Source organism: Salmo trutta, chromosome 19 (genome assembly GCF_901001165.1).
Source record: "Salmo trutta chromosome 19, fSalTru1.1, whole genome shotgun sequence".
Classification (NCBI taxonomy): Eukaryota; Metazoa; Chordata; class Actinopteri; order Salmoniformes; family Salmonidae; genus Salmo; species Salmo trutta.
This window is the reverse complement of record NC_042975.1, coordinates 27,638,715-27,655,108: the sequence shown is the minus strand read 5'-3', so window position 1 is coordinate 27,655,108 and position 16,394 is coordinate 27,638,715. Positions and strand designations below refer to the sequence as shown.

The 16,394-nt window shown below is 42.0% G+C and overlaps 1 protein-coding gene across 1 annotated transcript; it reads left to right on the top strand.

Annotated features, from left to right (window-relative positions):
- Positions 1-477: 477 nt before the first annotated feature.
- LOC115154278 (cytochrome c oxidase subunit 7B2, mitochondrial) lies at positions 478-2,101 on the top strand. The gene is made up of 3 exons (XM_029700335.1): positions 478-567; positions 1,572-1,687; positions 1,859-2,101. Exons 1-3 carry the CDS (start codon positions 531-533, stop codon positions 1,940-1,942), a joined length of 237 nt encoding a protein of 78 aa, XP_029556195.1. The 5' UTR covers positions 478-530; the 3' UTR covers positions 1,943-2,101.
- Positions 2,102-16,394: the final 14,293 nt, after the last annotated feature.

The following is a 16,394-nucleotide window of genomic DNA, read 5'->3' as shown; positions in this document are numbered from 1 at the left end:
TGGCCATGCTGCTGCTCCAGTTTCAACTGTTCTGCCTGAGGCTATGGAACCCTGACCTGTTCACCGGACGTGCTTGTTGCACCCTCGACAACTACTATGATTATTATTATTTGACCATGCTGGTCATTTATGAACATTTTAACATCTTGACCATGTTCTGTTATAATATCCACCCGGCACAGCCAGAAGAGGACTGGCCACCCCTCATAGCCTGGTTCCTCTCTAGGTTTCTTCCTAGGTTTTTGGCCTTTCTAGGGAGTTTTTCCTAGCCACCGTGCTTCTTTCACATGCATTGCTTGCTGTTTGGGGTTTTAGGCTGGGTTTCTGTACAGCACTTTGAGATATCATCTGATGTACGAAGGGCTATATAAATAAATTTGATTTTATTTTATTTAGGGACGTCCGAAGGATCTCAGACAGCACTAACCGAGGTTCAGAAAATTATGCGCATGCGCGTATGAGTTACTTTTAACCAGTTTCCGGTAATTGTCGTAAACGTTCTTCAAGGGTATCTACGAACTAGAGTCAACATGCTTCGGTTTGCTAAAGCAGCTCTGAACGTCTCCGGTAAGAGATCGTTTAAAAGGCATAGATTGCTGCTCCTTCATCTTGTGTCTGTTTGAACATTTCTGTAAACTGGAAATTATTTTTCAGTGTTATAAGTGACTGTCCTTACTTAGCCTAGCTAAACTATCTGACAGATAGCAGTCTGTAGTGAGCTAGCCTACCTACCTTAACCATATTACGTTAGCGCTTGTAACTTGACTGAGTGATTGTAGTAGTAGTTGGCTTGCGTTCGCTAGCTAAGTTAGTTGTTTAAGGTTCTTTACTTCGCTAACTCCACTTTGAACATTGGCCAGGTGTGTGTTATTGTTTCGTGCAATTCTTGTCAGTGTTCGGTTAGTTTGCCATGACACTCACTTACAGGCAGTGAGGGGCACAATTAGATGGCCACTTACAATGTCAACTTGCCTCCTAACTAGCTAGCTGTCCTCACTTCACCCCATCCCCAGAGTCACGTATTGGTTAGCGATTGCACCATTTTTTAACATATTCAAAGGCATTTTGGTGTTAAAGTCAGATACTCAAGATACCGAGGGACTTTTTAATAGAATCATCCAACATGACAATATAGTTAATCCGTGCAGAAGTAATTTTGACATTCCATCCCACTACTCTTTGGATAAGATGAGAGAGAAGTCCTGGGGTGCTAAAACGGAGAAGTTCAAATTCCGAAGCCTGTTAATTATTTTACGGCTGTGTTATCAGTATAACCCGAGTTGTGCAGTGGTATAAGACACTGCATCTCAGTGCAAGAGACGTCACTGCAGTACCTGGTTCAAATCCAGGCTGCATCACATCCGGTTGTGATTGGGAGTCCTATTGGGCTATTGGCCGGGTTAGGCCGTCATTGTAAATAAAAATGTGTTCTTAACTGACTTGCCTAGTTAAATAAAGGCTAAATAAATACAAAATAACCAAGGGTTCATGACCTCAGAATCACTGACATTTACTCACTGTGTGGATGTTGTGCCTTGCCCCTACATTTTTGTTTTATCTATTCAATGCAGGACAAGGTGCCTGTCATGTGAGGCTCAGTTCGACACATGCCCCCGAATTCCATGCCAAGTATAGCACTGGCCTGATGGTCGGAGGATTCGCGTTCTGTGTGTCTGTCTGGGGATTTGTATGTTTTAATCTTTGTTGTGCCAATTTATAGTAGGCCCAAAAGTGTATATTTGTATAGCCTAGTCTTTCTTGTGTGTATTATTCTTTCCCCACACCAACATATCCTAACTTGCTGTGTGCACACTCATTTCAGTTATTTGTGATGCTCAACATCTGTCCTCGTTTTCAGGTACTAACACAAACTGGCATCACATGGAATCTGTCTCCAGTTGGGAAGGTCCAACCCAAACCATGGAGGGAGGCGGAAGAATAATGGACTGAGACTGCTCTTTTGAGAAATCGACCACAGCAGACCACAAAACACTTATCCCAGATATCCCTATAAACATTCTGGCAGATGGATACCCATGTTTTTAATTGTTGCCGTCCTGGCATTACCAATGTAATCAATAAATTAAAATGTAAACCAAAAGTTGACTATCTTTTACTTAAGCACTCTGTTGCGGTGTCCCCTTTCATGTACCTTTCAAATGGTAGGGGGTGCCCTTGTCAAATGGAATCAGGAAAGTAAGAGTCAAGAATATATCTGTACTAACATGTTTTTCTAAAATCCTAGAAAAATTGGTGTATAAGAGAATGTTGGCACATTTAAATCAACACTGTATTAGGCTATCATTGTAAATATGAATTTGTTCTTAACTGACTTGCGTAGTTAAATATGAGCACCAATATGTTTTTTGTAAGAACTACTCTACAGATATTGCTCTTTTGCAACTTGTGGATAAAATATTTACAGCCCTTAACAGTGAATACGCTCTTGGCATCTTTAGATATATCCAGTGTTTGGCACAGTTGATCATGAAATATGACTTTCTAAATTGCATCTGGATATTATAGGTGAATGCACCAATTTGTAAGTCGCTCTGGATAAGAGCGTTTGCTAAATGACTTAAATGTATTTACGGTTTTCATGATTATACATATTTGTTATGTAGTTATGTCTATAGAGAATTTGTTTGAACTGCTGTGATCTAGCAGGGCCAAGAGATCCTGTGGTGTGCCACACGGTTGGATAATTGGACCTTGTTATTCCTAATCTGTATCAATGACCTAATCAAATGTTATTTGTCACGTGCCGAATACAACCATGAAATGCTTATTTACAAGCCCTGAAGAAAGACTTAAGAAAATATTTACTAAATAAATTAAAGTAAAAAGTAACACAAAATAACGAGGGACTTCCTCTGACACCGCCTAGCATATATAGTTGAAGTTGGAAGTTTACATACACTTAGGCTGGAGTCATTAAAACTCGTTTTTCAACCACTCCACAAATTTGTTGTTAACAAACTATAGTTTTGGTAAGTCGGTAAGAACATCTACTTTGTGCTTGACACAAGTATTAAAAAAATTGTTTACAGACATTTCACGTCTAATTCACTATCACAATTCCAGTGGGTCAGATGTTTACATACACTAAGTTGACTGCCTTTAAACAGCTTAGAAAATGATGTCATGGCTTTAGAAGCTTCTGATAGGGTAATTGACATCATTTGAGTCAATTTGAGGTGTACCTGTGGATGTATTTCAAGACCTACCTTCAAACTCAGTGCCTCTTTGCTTGACATCATGGGAAAATCAAAAGAAATCAGCCAAGACCTCAAACAAATAGTAGACTTCCACAAGTCTGGTTCACCCTTGGGAGCAATTTCCAAACGCTTGAAGGGACCACGTTCATCTGTACAAACAATAGTACACAAGTATAAACACCATGGGACCACGCAGCTGTCATACCGCTCAGGAAGAAGACGCATTCTGTCTCCTAGAGATGATTGTACTTTGGTGTGAAAAGTGCAAATCAGTCCCAGAACAACAGCAAAGGACCTTGTGAAGATGCTGGAGGAAACCGGTACAAAAGTATCTATATCCACAGTAAAACGAGTCCTATATCGACATAACCTGAAAGGACGGTTAGCAAGGAAGAAGCCACTGCTCCAAAACTGCCATAAAAAAATCCAGACTACGGTTTGCAACTGCACATGGGGAGAAAGATTGTACTTTATGGAGAAATGTCCTCTGGTCTGATGTAACAAAAATAGAACTGTTTGGCCATAATGACCATCGTTATGTTTGGAGGAAAAAGGAGGAGGCTTGCAAGCCGAAGAACATCATCTCAACCGTGAAGCACCGGGGTGACTGGTGCACTTCACAAAATAGATGTCATCATGAGGTATGAAAATTATGTGGATATATTGAAGCAACATCTCAAGACATCAGTCAGGAAGTTAAAGTTTGGTCTCAAATGGGTCTTCCAAATGGACAATGACCCCAAGCATACTTCCAAAGTTGTGGCAAAATGGCTTAAGGACAGCAAAGTCAAGGTATTGGAGTGGCCATCACAAAGCCTTTACCTCAATCAGAATTGAAAAAGCGTGTGCGAGCAAGGAGGCCTACAAACCTGACTCCGTTATATCAGCTCTGTCAGGAGGAATGGGCCATAATTCACCCAATTTATCGTGGGAAGCTTGTGGAAGGCTACACGAAATGTTTGACCCAAGTTAAACAATTTAAAGGCAATGCTACCAAATACTATTTGAGTGTATGTAAACTTCTGGCCCACTGGGAATGTGATGACTGAAATAAAAGCTGAAATAAATCTCTCTACTATTATTCTGACATTTCACATTCTTAAAATAAAGTGGTGATCCTAACTGACCTAAGACAGGGAATCTTTACTAGGATTAAATGTCAAGAATTGTGAAAAACGGAGTTTAAATGTATTTGGCTAAGGTGTATGTAAACTTCCGACTTCAATTGTAGGTTCTGGATGGCAGGAAGCTTGGCCCCTGTTATGTACTGGGCTGTACACACTACCCTCTGTAGCACCTTACGCTCTGTTGATGAGCAGTTGCCATACCAGGCAGTGATGCAACCGGTCAGGATGCTCTCGATGGTGCAGCTGTAGAACTTTTTGAGGATCTGGGGACCCATGCCAAATCTTTTCAGTCTTCTGAGGGGGAAAAGGCGATGTCGTGCCCTCTTCATGGGTGTGTTTGGACCATGGTAGTTTGTTGGTGATGTGGACACCAAGGAACTTGAAACTCTCGGCCCGCTCCACTATAGCCCCGTCGATGTGAATGGGGGCGTGTTCGGTCCTCCTTTTCCTGTAGTACTTGATAAGCTCCTTTGTCTTGCTCACGTTGAGGATAGGTTGTTGTCCTGGCACCACACTGCCAGGTCTCTGACTTCCTCCCTATAGGCTGACTAATCTGCTACAAGACCATGGTGCTTGCCTACGGAGCTGTGAGGGGAACGGCACCTCCGTACCTTCAGGCTCTGATAAGTCCCTACACCCAAAGAAGGGCACTGCGTTCATCCACCTCTGGCCTGCTTGCCTCCCTACCTCTGTGGAAGCACAGTTCCCGCTCAGCCCAGTCAAAACTGTTCGCTGCTCTGGCACCCCAATGGTGGAATAAGCTCCCTCACGACGCCAGGACAGCGGAGTCAATCACCACCTTCCGGAGACACCTGAAACCCCACCTCTTTAAGGAATACCTGGGATAGGATTAAGTAATCCTTCTAAAACTCCCCCCCCAAAAAAGATATAGATGTACTATTGTAAAGTGGTTGTTCCACTGGATATCATAAGGTGAATGCACCAATTTGTAAGTCGCTCTGGATAAGAACGTCTGCTAAATGACGTAAATGTAAATGTAATCATTGTCTGTGATCAGGCCTACCATCGTTGTGTCGTCAGCAAACTTAATTATGGTGTTGGTGTCGTGCTTGGCCACCCAGTCATGGGTGAACAGGGAGTACAGGAGGAGACTAAGCACGCACCCCTGAGGGGACCCGTGTTGAGGATCATCATGGCAGATGTGTTGTTGCCTACCCTTAGCACCTGGGGGCGGCCCATCTGGAAGTCCAGGATCCAGTTGTAAGGAGATATTTAGTCCCAGGGTCCTTAGTTTAGTGATGAGCTTTGTGGGCACTATGGTGTTGAACGCTGAGCTGTAGTCAATGAACAGCATTCTCACATACTGTAGGTGTTCATTTTGTCCAGGTGGGAAAGGGCAGTGTGGAGTGCGATTCAGATTGTGTCATCTGTGGATCTGTTGGGGCGGTATTCGAAATGGAGGGGGTCTAGGGTTTCCGGGATGATGGTGTTGATGTGAACCATGACCAGCCTTTCAAAGCACTACATGGCTACCGACGTGAGTGCTACAGGTTGGTAGTCATTTAGACAGGTTACCTTCGCTTTCTTGGGCACAGGGACTATGGTGGTCTGCTTGGAACATGTAGGTATTACAGACTCGGTCAGGGAGATGAAAATGTCAGTGAAGACACTTAACAGTTGGTCTGTACATGCTCTGAGTACATGTCCTGGTAATCCATCTGGCCCTGCGGCCTTGTGAATGTTGACCTGTTTAAAGTCTTGCTCACATTGGCTCAAATCTACCATACTTCCCATTCTCTTTGCTGATGATAACAATTAGATTTTATCTCTCAAGAATTTTGATTCGCTAATTAATGACACCAACTCCGGTATGGCCAAATTTTCTGAATGGTTCCAGATATTTTTTTAAATCTTTAAATGTTAAAAAAAATCCCACTTTATTGTATTCACTACTAAGAATAAGAAACATTGAAGGGAAAAAAAGAGCCAGAATCTCAATTGGTGGCAATGAAATGGAACATGTCACACCCACTAGATTCCTCTGAGTTCTTATTGATGAACATTTATCCTGGAAAGATCCTATTCAATTTGTCTGTAGCAAAGTGATGAAATCTGTTGGTATCATCAGAAAGATTAGTGGATTGGTTCATCAGGCTTGCTTCCTAACTCTATAGTTTAATTTACACATATCTACTTTATTGTAATATTGTCTGGGCCAGCACATACAGTGCATTCGGAAAGTATTCAGAACCTTTCACTTTTTCTGCATTTTGTTACTTTACAGCCTGTGAGGAAGTTTTGTAAGGAGGTCAATGAGAATCGAATTTGGTCAACAATTTTTTGTTTTGATAATTGCGACGTGATGTTTACTTTATTCAATCGAAGTTCCGTAAAGGTTAGGTTGTTAGGAATGCACTGATATAAAAGTGGACGCAGGGGGCATTGACAACTTTGAAAAAACCCAGACTTAGGAGATATAGGAGTTGTTCACACACTCTCATTGGCTAGAATGGTCCCAGCTGATCTTGCCTCCTCCTACCGCCTGCCTTCCACCTTTAAGAACATGTGTTTCAATTGTTAGAGTAGTCACTTCATGGTAACCTTGTAAGCAATTCATTTCGACCTGTCGTTTATTTGAAAAAAGTATTTATTTGCTGAAATGTGTGCTGTTGCCCGACTATAAAGGGACTTAGCGTTTAATTGAAGTTTTACGGTATTTTACAACCAAGATATTTGATATGGCTTTGAGATATAGAGCGAGCGCACCGGCCATTGTGATGGCAATAGGCTTATACTGTTGGATAAATACATGGATGCTAGCAGTGGGTATTATATACTGAACAAAAATATAAACGCAACATGTAAAGTGTTGGCCCCGTGTTTCATGAGCTACAGATAACAAACACAATTGCATTTTATCAATGGCAATTTGAATGCACAGAGATACCGTAATGAGATCCTGAGACCCATTGTCATGCAATTAATCCGCTGCCATCACCTCATGTTTCAGCATCAAAGTACACGGCCCTATGTTACAAGGATCTGTACACAATTTCTGGAAGCTGAACATTTCTCAGTTCTTCCATGGCCTGTATAATAACCAGACATGTCACCCATTGAGCATGTTTGGGATGCTCTGGATCGATGTGTACGACAGTATGTTCCAGTTCCCGCCAATATCCAGCAACTTCGGACAGCCATTGAAGAGGAGTGGGACAACATTCCACAGGCCACAATCAACAGCCTGATCAACTCTATGCAAAGGAGATGTGTCCCGCTGCATGAGGCAAATGGTGGTCACACCAGACTGGTTTTCTGATCCACGCCCCTACCTTTTCTTTAAGGTATCATTGACCATCACATGCGTATCTGTATTCCCAGTCATGTGAAATCCATAGATTAGGGCCTAATGAATGTATTTTAATTGACTGATTTCCTTATAAGAACTGTAACTCAGTCAAGTCTCAGAAATTGTTGCATGTTGCGTTTATATTTGTGTTCAGTGTATTTAGAGTTGAGCGATCTAGTTAATGTGTTTTGAGTTTCCAGTTTCCATGATCGCATGGAACTCCCATTTCCAATTACTCAAGCAAACAGCAAAATTACCTTTAAAAAACAGATTAAACAACATCTCATGGAACGGCGGGGACTGTGAGGGGACACACAGACACACTAACACACACGTAATTTTTGTTGTTGTATTGTTTGTATAATTTTTTGTAGTTGTATTGTTTGTTTATCATTGTATTTTACATTTGTGTGACTGTCCTTGTCTATTAGTGTATCAGTGTTTTTAACTCGTCATGTTTTGTCTTTTTTTGTGGACCCCAGGAAGAGTAGCGACTGATTTTGCAAAAGCTAATGGGGATCCAAACAAATTCCTCAGGTGTTGATCCCCAAATTAATTAGACTATGATATTAGTTAGTGCACCACATAAAGATGTATGTAATTATTTATTTTTTAACAGTTGGCGGTGCGCACAGTGATGTGGGTGTAACAGAATTGCTTCCGTCCCTCTCCTCGCCCCAACCTGGGCTTAAACCAGGGACCCTCTGCACACATCAACAACAGTCACCCTCGAAGCATCGTTGCCTATCGCTACACAAAAGCTGCAGCCCTTGCTGATCAAGGGAAACAACTACTTCCAGGTCCCGGAGTGAGTGATGTCACCGATTGAAATGCTACTAGCGTGCACCGTTAACTAGCCAGCCATTTCAAACCGGTTACATGGGCTGGTGCGGATCAAATGCCAGGGCCAAAGTTTGGGCCCAGTCCACCCCTGCTGCTACGTAAACAGACCATCAGTCCAGACATACCTTCAGTAGGCTATCACCACGCAGGTTCTAAAACTAATGCAATCAATGCTAACCCGGTTCACCCGGGGAAGGCCCAGGTAATTAATTTCCTCCACCACAGTGGACTCGTCATAATACCCATAAAACCAAGCGGTCAAACATGGAAATAGTTCCAAATTGTCTTTCCACCATTCATTTTTCACATAGTGAATTTTACAAACACTTCAAATTAAGTACGTGTTTGGTGTAGGCTTATCTTTGTGTGACGTTTTGATAACTGTAACTCTCTCAGACAAGGTGAGTTTTATCAATAAATTTGCCTCAATTTACTCTCAAAAAAATCATAATGCTAATTAGCAACAGAGAAGACCTCAGCAAGACTACAAATTCCTGCAGGAAGCTCCTGGTCATCTCTAGCCGAGACTGTCAGCTTCTGTCAGCTTCCGTTCACCAGCCCGATCAGTGACCCGTGCTCAATCCATGATGAATCCACATGCTGTATTGAAATTAATTGAGCAAAATGTTAGCAATACAATGTGTTATATACAGCTGTCAGTATTCTACAAGGAAAGAACCACTTAATCAATTATATAATCATTAACCAGATTACCCCAGATACCAGATTTAAATGAATGATAACTCAATTCTAGAATGTTTTCATTGATGAGAATGAATCTAAAAATATATTGGCATTCAGAATTGACTTTGTTTGACAGTATTCATTTATTTGGAGTGGTACATGCATTCACAGTCTTGATTTGTAGGATCCTTCCAACTATATCCCAAGTTATCAATTAAAAGTTTATTGAAAAACTGCACTTGTCCTCGTGAAAATTACAATTTATAAAATATTCTACAGCTGTAATGACATCAAACAAGTCCAACTTTATTTATATAGCATATTTCTTACAACAAATGCATTTCAAGGTGTTCAATGTCATGCATTGAAAGGCATGTGGAACTTATGTTCCTTCCTCTTGGCAGGTCTCTATAGGTGACCAGCAGGGCCGGCCCTGGCCATTCTGCCGCCCTACAAGAATAGTCCCAGTAAGCAAAATGACATTGAAAATATGTCTAAAATCTGAATGAAAGTTGAAAAGACGTATTTTCCGTATGTTGAAATCTAGTTAATTTTCGATTCTGAATGAAAGTTTAAAATGTAATTTATAAAAATCTATGTTTAGGCCAAATCAAGGCTGGTCCAGACCTGACCAAATCTGAACCAATCAGAACAACAGCAAAAAACATGTTAGCCAGCAATGGAATTGCATGCATACCCATTCATGGGGTAGGCCCACCGTTTGTAAAACAGGTCATATGTCCTGATTCCTGTGACTTATCAATGTGACTATTTAAGCTCTGAATATCCAACTCTATCAGGAGGAGTTATCCTGAGCTTATTTGCAATGTGCTTACAGAGCGGGAAATGCAGAAGTATTTTCTTTTTCGCTATGATCAGCTCGCAAAGAATGGACTGATACAAACTTGAAACCTCTGATCATGACAATTTAGCCCACGGGATGAAACTCCTGGACAACAGTTGTGAGTAGCCTGATTGTCCATTACATATTGTCCATTTTACTTTGACCGGTCTTGTTTTTAGGATATGTTGTCATCGCATTTTTTATTTGATTGGGCGGCATTTAGGTTAGGCTATTTGATTGGAGAAACCTGCATGATGTAAAAAGTGTCCATCTCATTACATTGTCATACATTTTATCATCAGCAGCCTGTAGGCTACAGAAAAGGTCACATACTATTTCTACCAAATGCTATATCTGCTACATGATTTATATTAGATAATTTTTTGGACTGAATGTTGGTGGAGCGCCACAGCGATGTCTCTCCAACAGCACCCTGGAGAGGTGCACTGGGATAATTATGTAAGGTTTTGTTGTTGGATGTGCGTCTTGGTCAGTGTAGCTCCAGAAAATGCCGCCCTCGTCAATCTGCCGCCATAGGTCACGTGCAACCAGAGGAAAAAAACTTTAGACCACCTTTACTCAACACATAGAGATGCATACAAAGCTTTCCCCTGCCTTCCATTTGGAAAATCTGACCATAATTCTTACAAGCAAAAACTAAAGCAGGAATTAACAGGACTGTTTTTACGCTACAGGACTGTTTTGCTAGCACAGACTGAAATATGTTACCGGGATTCATCCAATGGCATTGAGGAGTATACCACCTCAGTCATCGGCTTCATCAGTAAGTGCATCGACGACGTCATCCCCACAGTGACCGTACATATCCCAACCAGAAGCCATGGATTACAGGCAACATCCGCATCGACCTAAAGGTTAGAGCTGCCGCTTTCAAGGAGCTGGACACTAATCTGGACACTTATAAGAAATCCCACTATGCCCTCAGATGAACCATCAAACAAGCAAAGCGTCAATACAGGATTAAGATTGAATCCTACTACAATTGCTCTGATGCTCGTCGAATGTGGCAGGGCTTGAAAACTATTATGGACTACAAAGGGAAACCCAGATGTAAGCTGCCCAGGGACGCAAGCTTACCAGACGAGCTAAATGCCTTTTATACTTGCTTCGAGGCAAGCAACACTGAAGCATGCACGAGCAGCCGATGTGAGCAAGACCTTTAAACAGGTCAACATTCACAAAGCCACGGGGCCAGATGGATTACCTGGACGTGTACTCAAAACATGCACGGACCAACTGAAAAGTGTCTTCACTGACATTTTCAATCTCTCTCTCCCTGACTAAGTCTGCAATACCTACATGTTTCAAGCTGACCACCATAGTCCCCTGTGCCCAAGAAAGCGAAGGTAACCTGCCTAAATGATTACCGCCCCTGTAGCACTCACGTCGGTAGCCATGAAGTGCTTTGAGAGACTGGTCATGGCTCACATCAACAACATCCTCCCAGATATCCTAGACCCACTCCAATTCGCATACCGCCCCAACAGATCCACAGATGACGCAATCTCAATCGCACTCCACACTGCCCTTTCCCACCTGGAGAAAAGAAACACCTATGTGAGAATGCTGCTCATTGACTACAGCTCAGTGTTCAACACCAGAGTGCCCACAAAGCTCATCCCTAAGCTAAGGACCCTGGGACTAAACACCTCCCTCTGCAACTGGATCTTGGACTTCCTGACGGGCCACCCCCAGGTGGTAAGGGTAGGCAACAACACGTCTGCCACACTGATCCTCAACACTGGGGCCCCTCAGGGGTGTGTACTTAGTCCCCTCCTGTACTCCCTGTTCACCCCACGACTGCATGGCCAAACACAACTCCAACACCATCATTAAGTTTGCTGATAACACAACAGTGGTAGGCCTGATCACCGACAATGATGAGAGAGCCTATAGGGAGGAGGTCAGAGAACTGGCAGTGTGGTGCCAGGACAACAAAGGAGCGGATCGTGGACTACAGGAAAAAGCGGGCCGAACACACCCCAATTAACATTGACATGGCCGTAGTGGAACGGGTCGAGAGTTTCAAGTTCCTTGGTGTCCACATCACCAACGAACTATCATGGTCCAAACACACCAAGACAGTCGTGAAGAGGGCATGACAAAACCTTTTCTCCCTCAGGAGACTGAAAAGATTTGGCATGGTTCCCCAGATGCTCAAAAGGTTCCACAGCTCACCATCGAGAGCATCCTGACCGGTTGCATTACTACCTGGAATGGCAACTGCTCGGCATCGGACCATAAAGACGGTTTTCTCTGCTACCACATGGGAAGCGGTACCGGAGCGCCAAGTCTAGCACCAAAATGCTACTTAACAGCTTCTACCCCCAAGCAATAAGAGTGCTGAACAATTAATCAAATGGCCACCGGACTATTTACGTTGACCCCAGTGGATACAGCTGAGAACTGCAAGGCAATCCCTTTGTGCGCCACTCAGGAGCCATGACCAATATATATTGTCCTGCTAATAACAGGGTTAATAATATATCTGTGAGAATATTATATAATATTATACTTTTATATAATTCTAAATGAATAATAATCTCTTTGTTTAAAAGATAATAATATTTTTGAGATTATTTTGTTTTCAAATAACAAAATTAGTGTGAAAAAGGCCATTCTTGAACATGGGGTGAGACATTGTTACTAATTTGTAAATAAAGCCAGTTTCTTATTTAGAATTATTTATTGCTGTTTTTAGAGTGAGAGAAACAAAAAACCTACAGTTTAAGAACGTTGATAACTTAATTCACGTAACAGAGACCCACGAGATGGTCTCTGTTACGTGAATTAAGTTATCAATGTTCTTAAACCGAACTTCAATTTAAACTACTCAGCTTGTATACCAGAAGGTTTAAGTTTCCTGTTGAAATAAACAGACTGAGGCCCAGCTAACAATGGTCAGAATGTTTATTTATGAGAGCTCTGAAATCCTTACAATGTACAAAGCCTTTTATATTAACACACACACACACACACACACAAACTTACATCAGTAGAGAACTGCACCCCGCTTTAGGCGGCTGTATTTTTCCACAGTACACATACATTCCTTATCAACCTTGCCACCTGTCTTCTAATCTCCTGCCAACTAGCCGTTCCCAGGCCGTTGTTTCTCTCCCTAACTTAGGGAGGCATCATCTCCTGTTCCTTTCCCAAGGTTGTCTTATCAACTCTGCCCTGCTCATTTTGAAGTGGTAACAGTGTCTTACTCACACACAGTATTGGAATATAGTTTTTAACCCATTATTATAGCCTTATTTCAAATACATTTCAACAGGTTATAGGGTTTCTGAGTGAAATCATTTAGTCAAACCTTTAATCATATAATTTCCATTACAGTCTCCCAGTCGAGGCCAGTACGGGTATTGAACCAGCGATTCAGTGTCTTAGACTGCTGTGCCACTCAGGCACTGTACAATGTGACCGGTCGGGAGAGACACAGTAGCGCCTTGGGACCCAAAAACATAATCAGTGCTCTAACTCCCACTTGCGCTGTTCTGGAGCAATGAAGTAGTGACGCAGGGTACTGTACTAAACCACAAATTACCTCTAAGTCCTGCAGCATAATCGCAAAACGTTTAGTGGAGCAACCACTGTAGTCACTTCACCCCTACCTACATATACAAATTACCTCAACTAACCTGTACCCCCGCACACTGACTTGGTACCGCTACCCCCTGTATATAGCCTCAATATTGTTATTTTATTGTGTTACTTTTGTTTATTTGGTAAATATTTTCTTCTTGAACTGCACTGTTGGTTAAGAGCTTGTAAGTAAGCATTTCACAGTAAGGTCTGCACTTGTTGTATTTGGTGCATGTGAAGTTTGATTTGATTTGAATGGTGGCCGGCGAATCCTGCCTAATGAGCGGCCCGCCCTTGTGACCAGGGGATTCTCTCAACTACATGCCAATGCTTCCATGGAGCTCATAAGTGTAGCCATGCAGCCTATTTTGGCAGTTCACAATATCCGTTGTATAGATATGTAATGCGAGTAGAGGAAGCCAGCCGTGCCCAACCAGGTGCAGTCATTGGAGGACCTGCTCGGTTACTTGCTACTGGTCGATAAGAGTTTGCATGGAGAAATGTGGAGGTCTTTCTCACCCTGTGCCTTGAGTGCTTATGTCAAAGCTTGCGACAGGATGTGTAGTTCTGTATGATAGCCACATTAGCAGCTAATTAGCATTTCATTTTGGGGTTTTACCGCTAGGTTTTATAGGAATTATGACTCATACTGTGCTACTAAATGGAGGGCAGGGCTCATATGACCGGCACTGACATAACCCAATGGCAAGGCCTAGAAAATGGCGTCCCTTGAGGGCAAGAACAAAATGTATGTCAGGAAAAGTGCAGTATTATCATAAGGAGATGTATACTTCAAATCAAATTTTATTAGTCACATGCGCCGAGTGTAGACTGTTGTGTACAACAATACCTTACAGTGAAATGCTTACTTACAAGCCCCAAACCAACAGTGCAGTTTCAAAAAATACAGATAAGAATAAGAGATAAAAGTAACAAGTAATTAAAGAACAGCAGTAAAAAATAACAATATATACAGGGGGTATACAGAGGAGGAATGGAAGGAAAAAGAGAGGCAGAGAAGGTCAAAGAGAGAGAGGGAGGAAGAGTGTGTGCTTGAATCGGTTAAAAATGGTAGAAAAAAGGGAGATAGTTTGTTAAAAAAGAATGGTAGAAAGTGTAAGCAGAGTGAGCTGTATGCAGGATTGAAGACAGAAAGAGAAATGGAAGTGAGTGAGGGCGAAGTAACGGAGGTGGTAGGTGTGGTGTAGTTCTCGGAGCCCGAGGCTTGCACCGAGGGTCAGGATAAAGATGAGTCTGTGACGGTAGGAGTGAAATTCTTTGAAAAAGTGTACCATTGCCTTTTGGCTGATCCATTTGTGGTTTCAGGGTGGGTGAAAACAGAATTGGGTGCTGTGGAATCGGGGGAAGGTTACCAGAAGTGGTTTTGTGATAATTGTTTGTATTTCTGCTGGTCAGAGGGACAAGGCGCTCCGTGTTAAACGAATGGGGGCAAGAAATGTGAATTGTTTTGTTCTCAAGAAAAGGGCGCCATTGAAAGGAGTGATTACTGGGGTAGCAGTAAATGTAAAAGTTGACCAACTGAAGAGGAAGATTCCAGGTGTTTGTGATGCTCGTCGTTTGGTGAAACGCACAGGCTGGCGTGAGTGAGAAAACATAAGAGTCGTTGTCTGTTCTTTTAAGTTTTGATGTTCAGTCTTTGCCTGATGAAGTGATGTTAGATATATAAGTTATCCCGTACGAGCTTTTGTGCCGAATATATTACCTTGTTACTAGAGGTCGACCGATTATGATTTTTCAATGCCGATGCCGATTATTGGAGTGCCAAAAAAAAGCCGATACCGATTAATCGGACGATTTTTATATATATATTTGTAATAATGACAATTACAACAATACTGAATGAACGATGAACACGTATTTTAACTTAATATAATACATCAATCAAATCAATTTAGCCTCAAATAAATAATGAAACATGTTCAATTTGGTTTAAATAATGCAAAAACAAAGTCTTGGAGAAGAAAGTAAAAGTGCAATATGTGCCATGTAATAAAGCTAACGTTTAAGTTCCTTGCTCAGAACATGAGAACATATGAAAGCTGGTGGTTCCTTTTAACATGAGTCTTCAATATTCCCAGGTAAGAAGTTTTAGGTTGAGGTTATTATAGGCTGTATCACATCCGGTCGTGATTGGGAGTCACATAGGGTGGCGCACAATTGGCCCAGCATCGTCTGGGTTTGGCGGGGTAGGTTGTTATTGTAAATAACAATTTGTTCTTAACTGACTTAGTTAAATAAAAACACACAAAAAATGAATGTGTAGCATTGGGGAAAGTAGTGGTATGCGTTAATTGTAGGGATGCCCATGGGCCTGGGGATCAGAAATGTCCCGTGCAAGAGAGGCAGGTTGAGGTTTCCAGGGTTAGAGTAGTGCAGAAGTTGTCGTATGCTGAGGAAGTGAAAAAAGAAGAGGACTCTGAGAGGAGTGGTGTGAGTAGTAGATCTGTACCAGTACAGAGGAATAGGCCAACAAGTGATATATGCTTCAGTAAGATTGGAATTTTAGCATTTATAGCAATGATTATTGACTGTACTGCATGTATGGAATGTAATTTGCAGAAAATTGAGATTGTGGTGGCAGCTGCAGAGAGGTATTTGGGTGTGAGACTTGACTTCAGAAGAGTTACAGGGTGTTGAGTGGTGGTGTCCCGTCCTTTCAGGCTGTTGGCCTGAGGTAGGACTAGATAGATTTAAATAGTGGAATATGGTGGTGGGTTTTAGTGAGTGTAGGGTTAGAT

Coding starts and splice junctions, on each gene's coding strand:
- LOC115154278 (XM_029700335.1), top strand. CDS start 531: ATGCTTCGGTTTGCTAAAGCAGCTCTGAACGTCTCCG. Junction 568..1,571: donor AGCAGCTCTGAACGTCTCCG/GTAAGAGATCGT, acceptor TATTCAATGCAG/GACAAGGTGCCTGTCATGTG. Junction 1,688..1,858: donor GTGTGTCTGTCTGGGGATTT/GTATGTTTTAAT, acceptor CCTCGTTTTCAG/GTACTAACACAAACTGGCAT.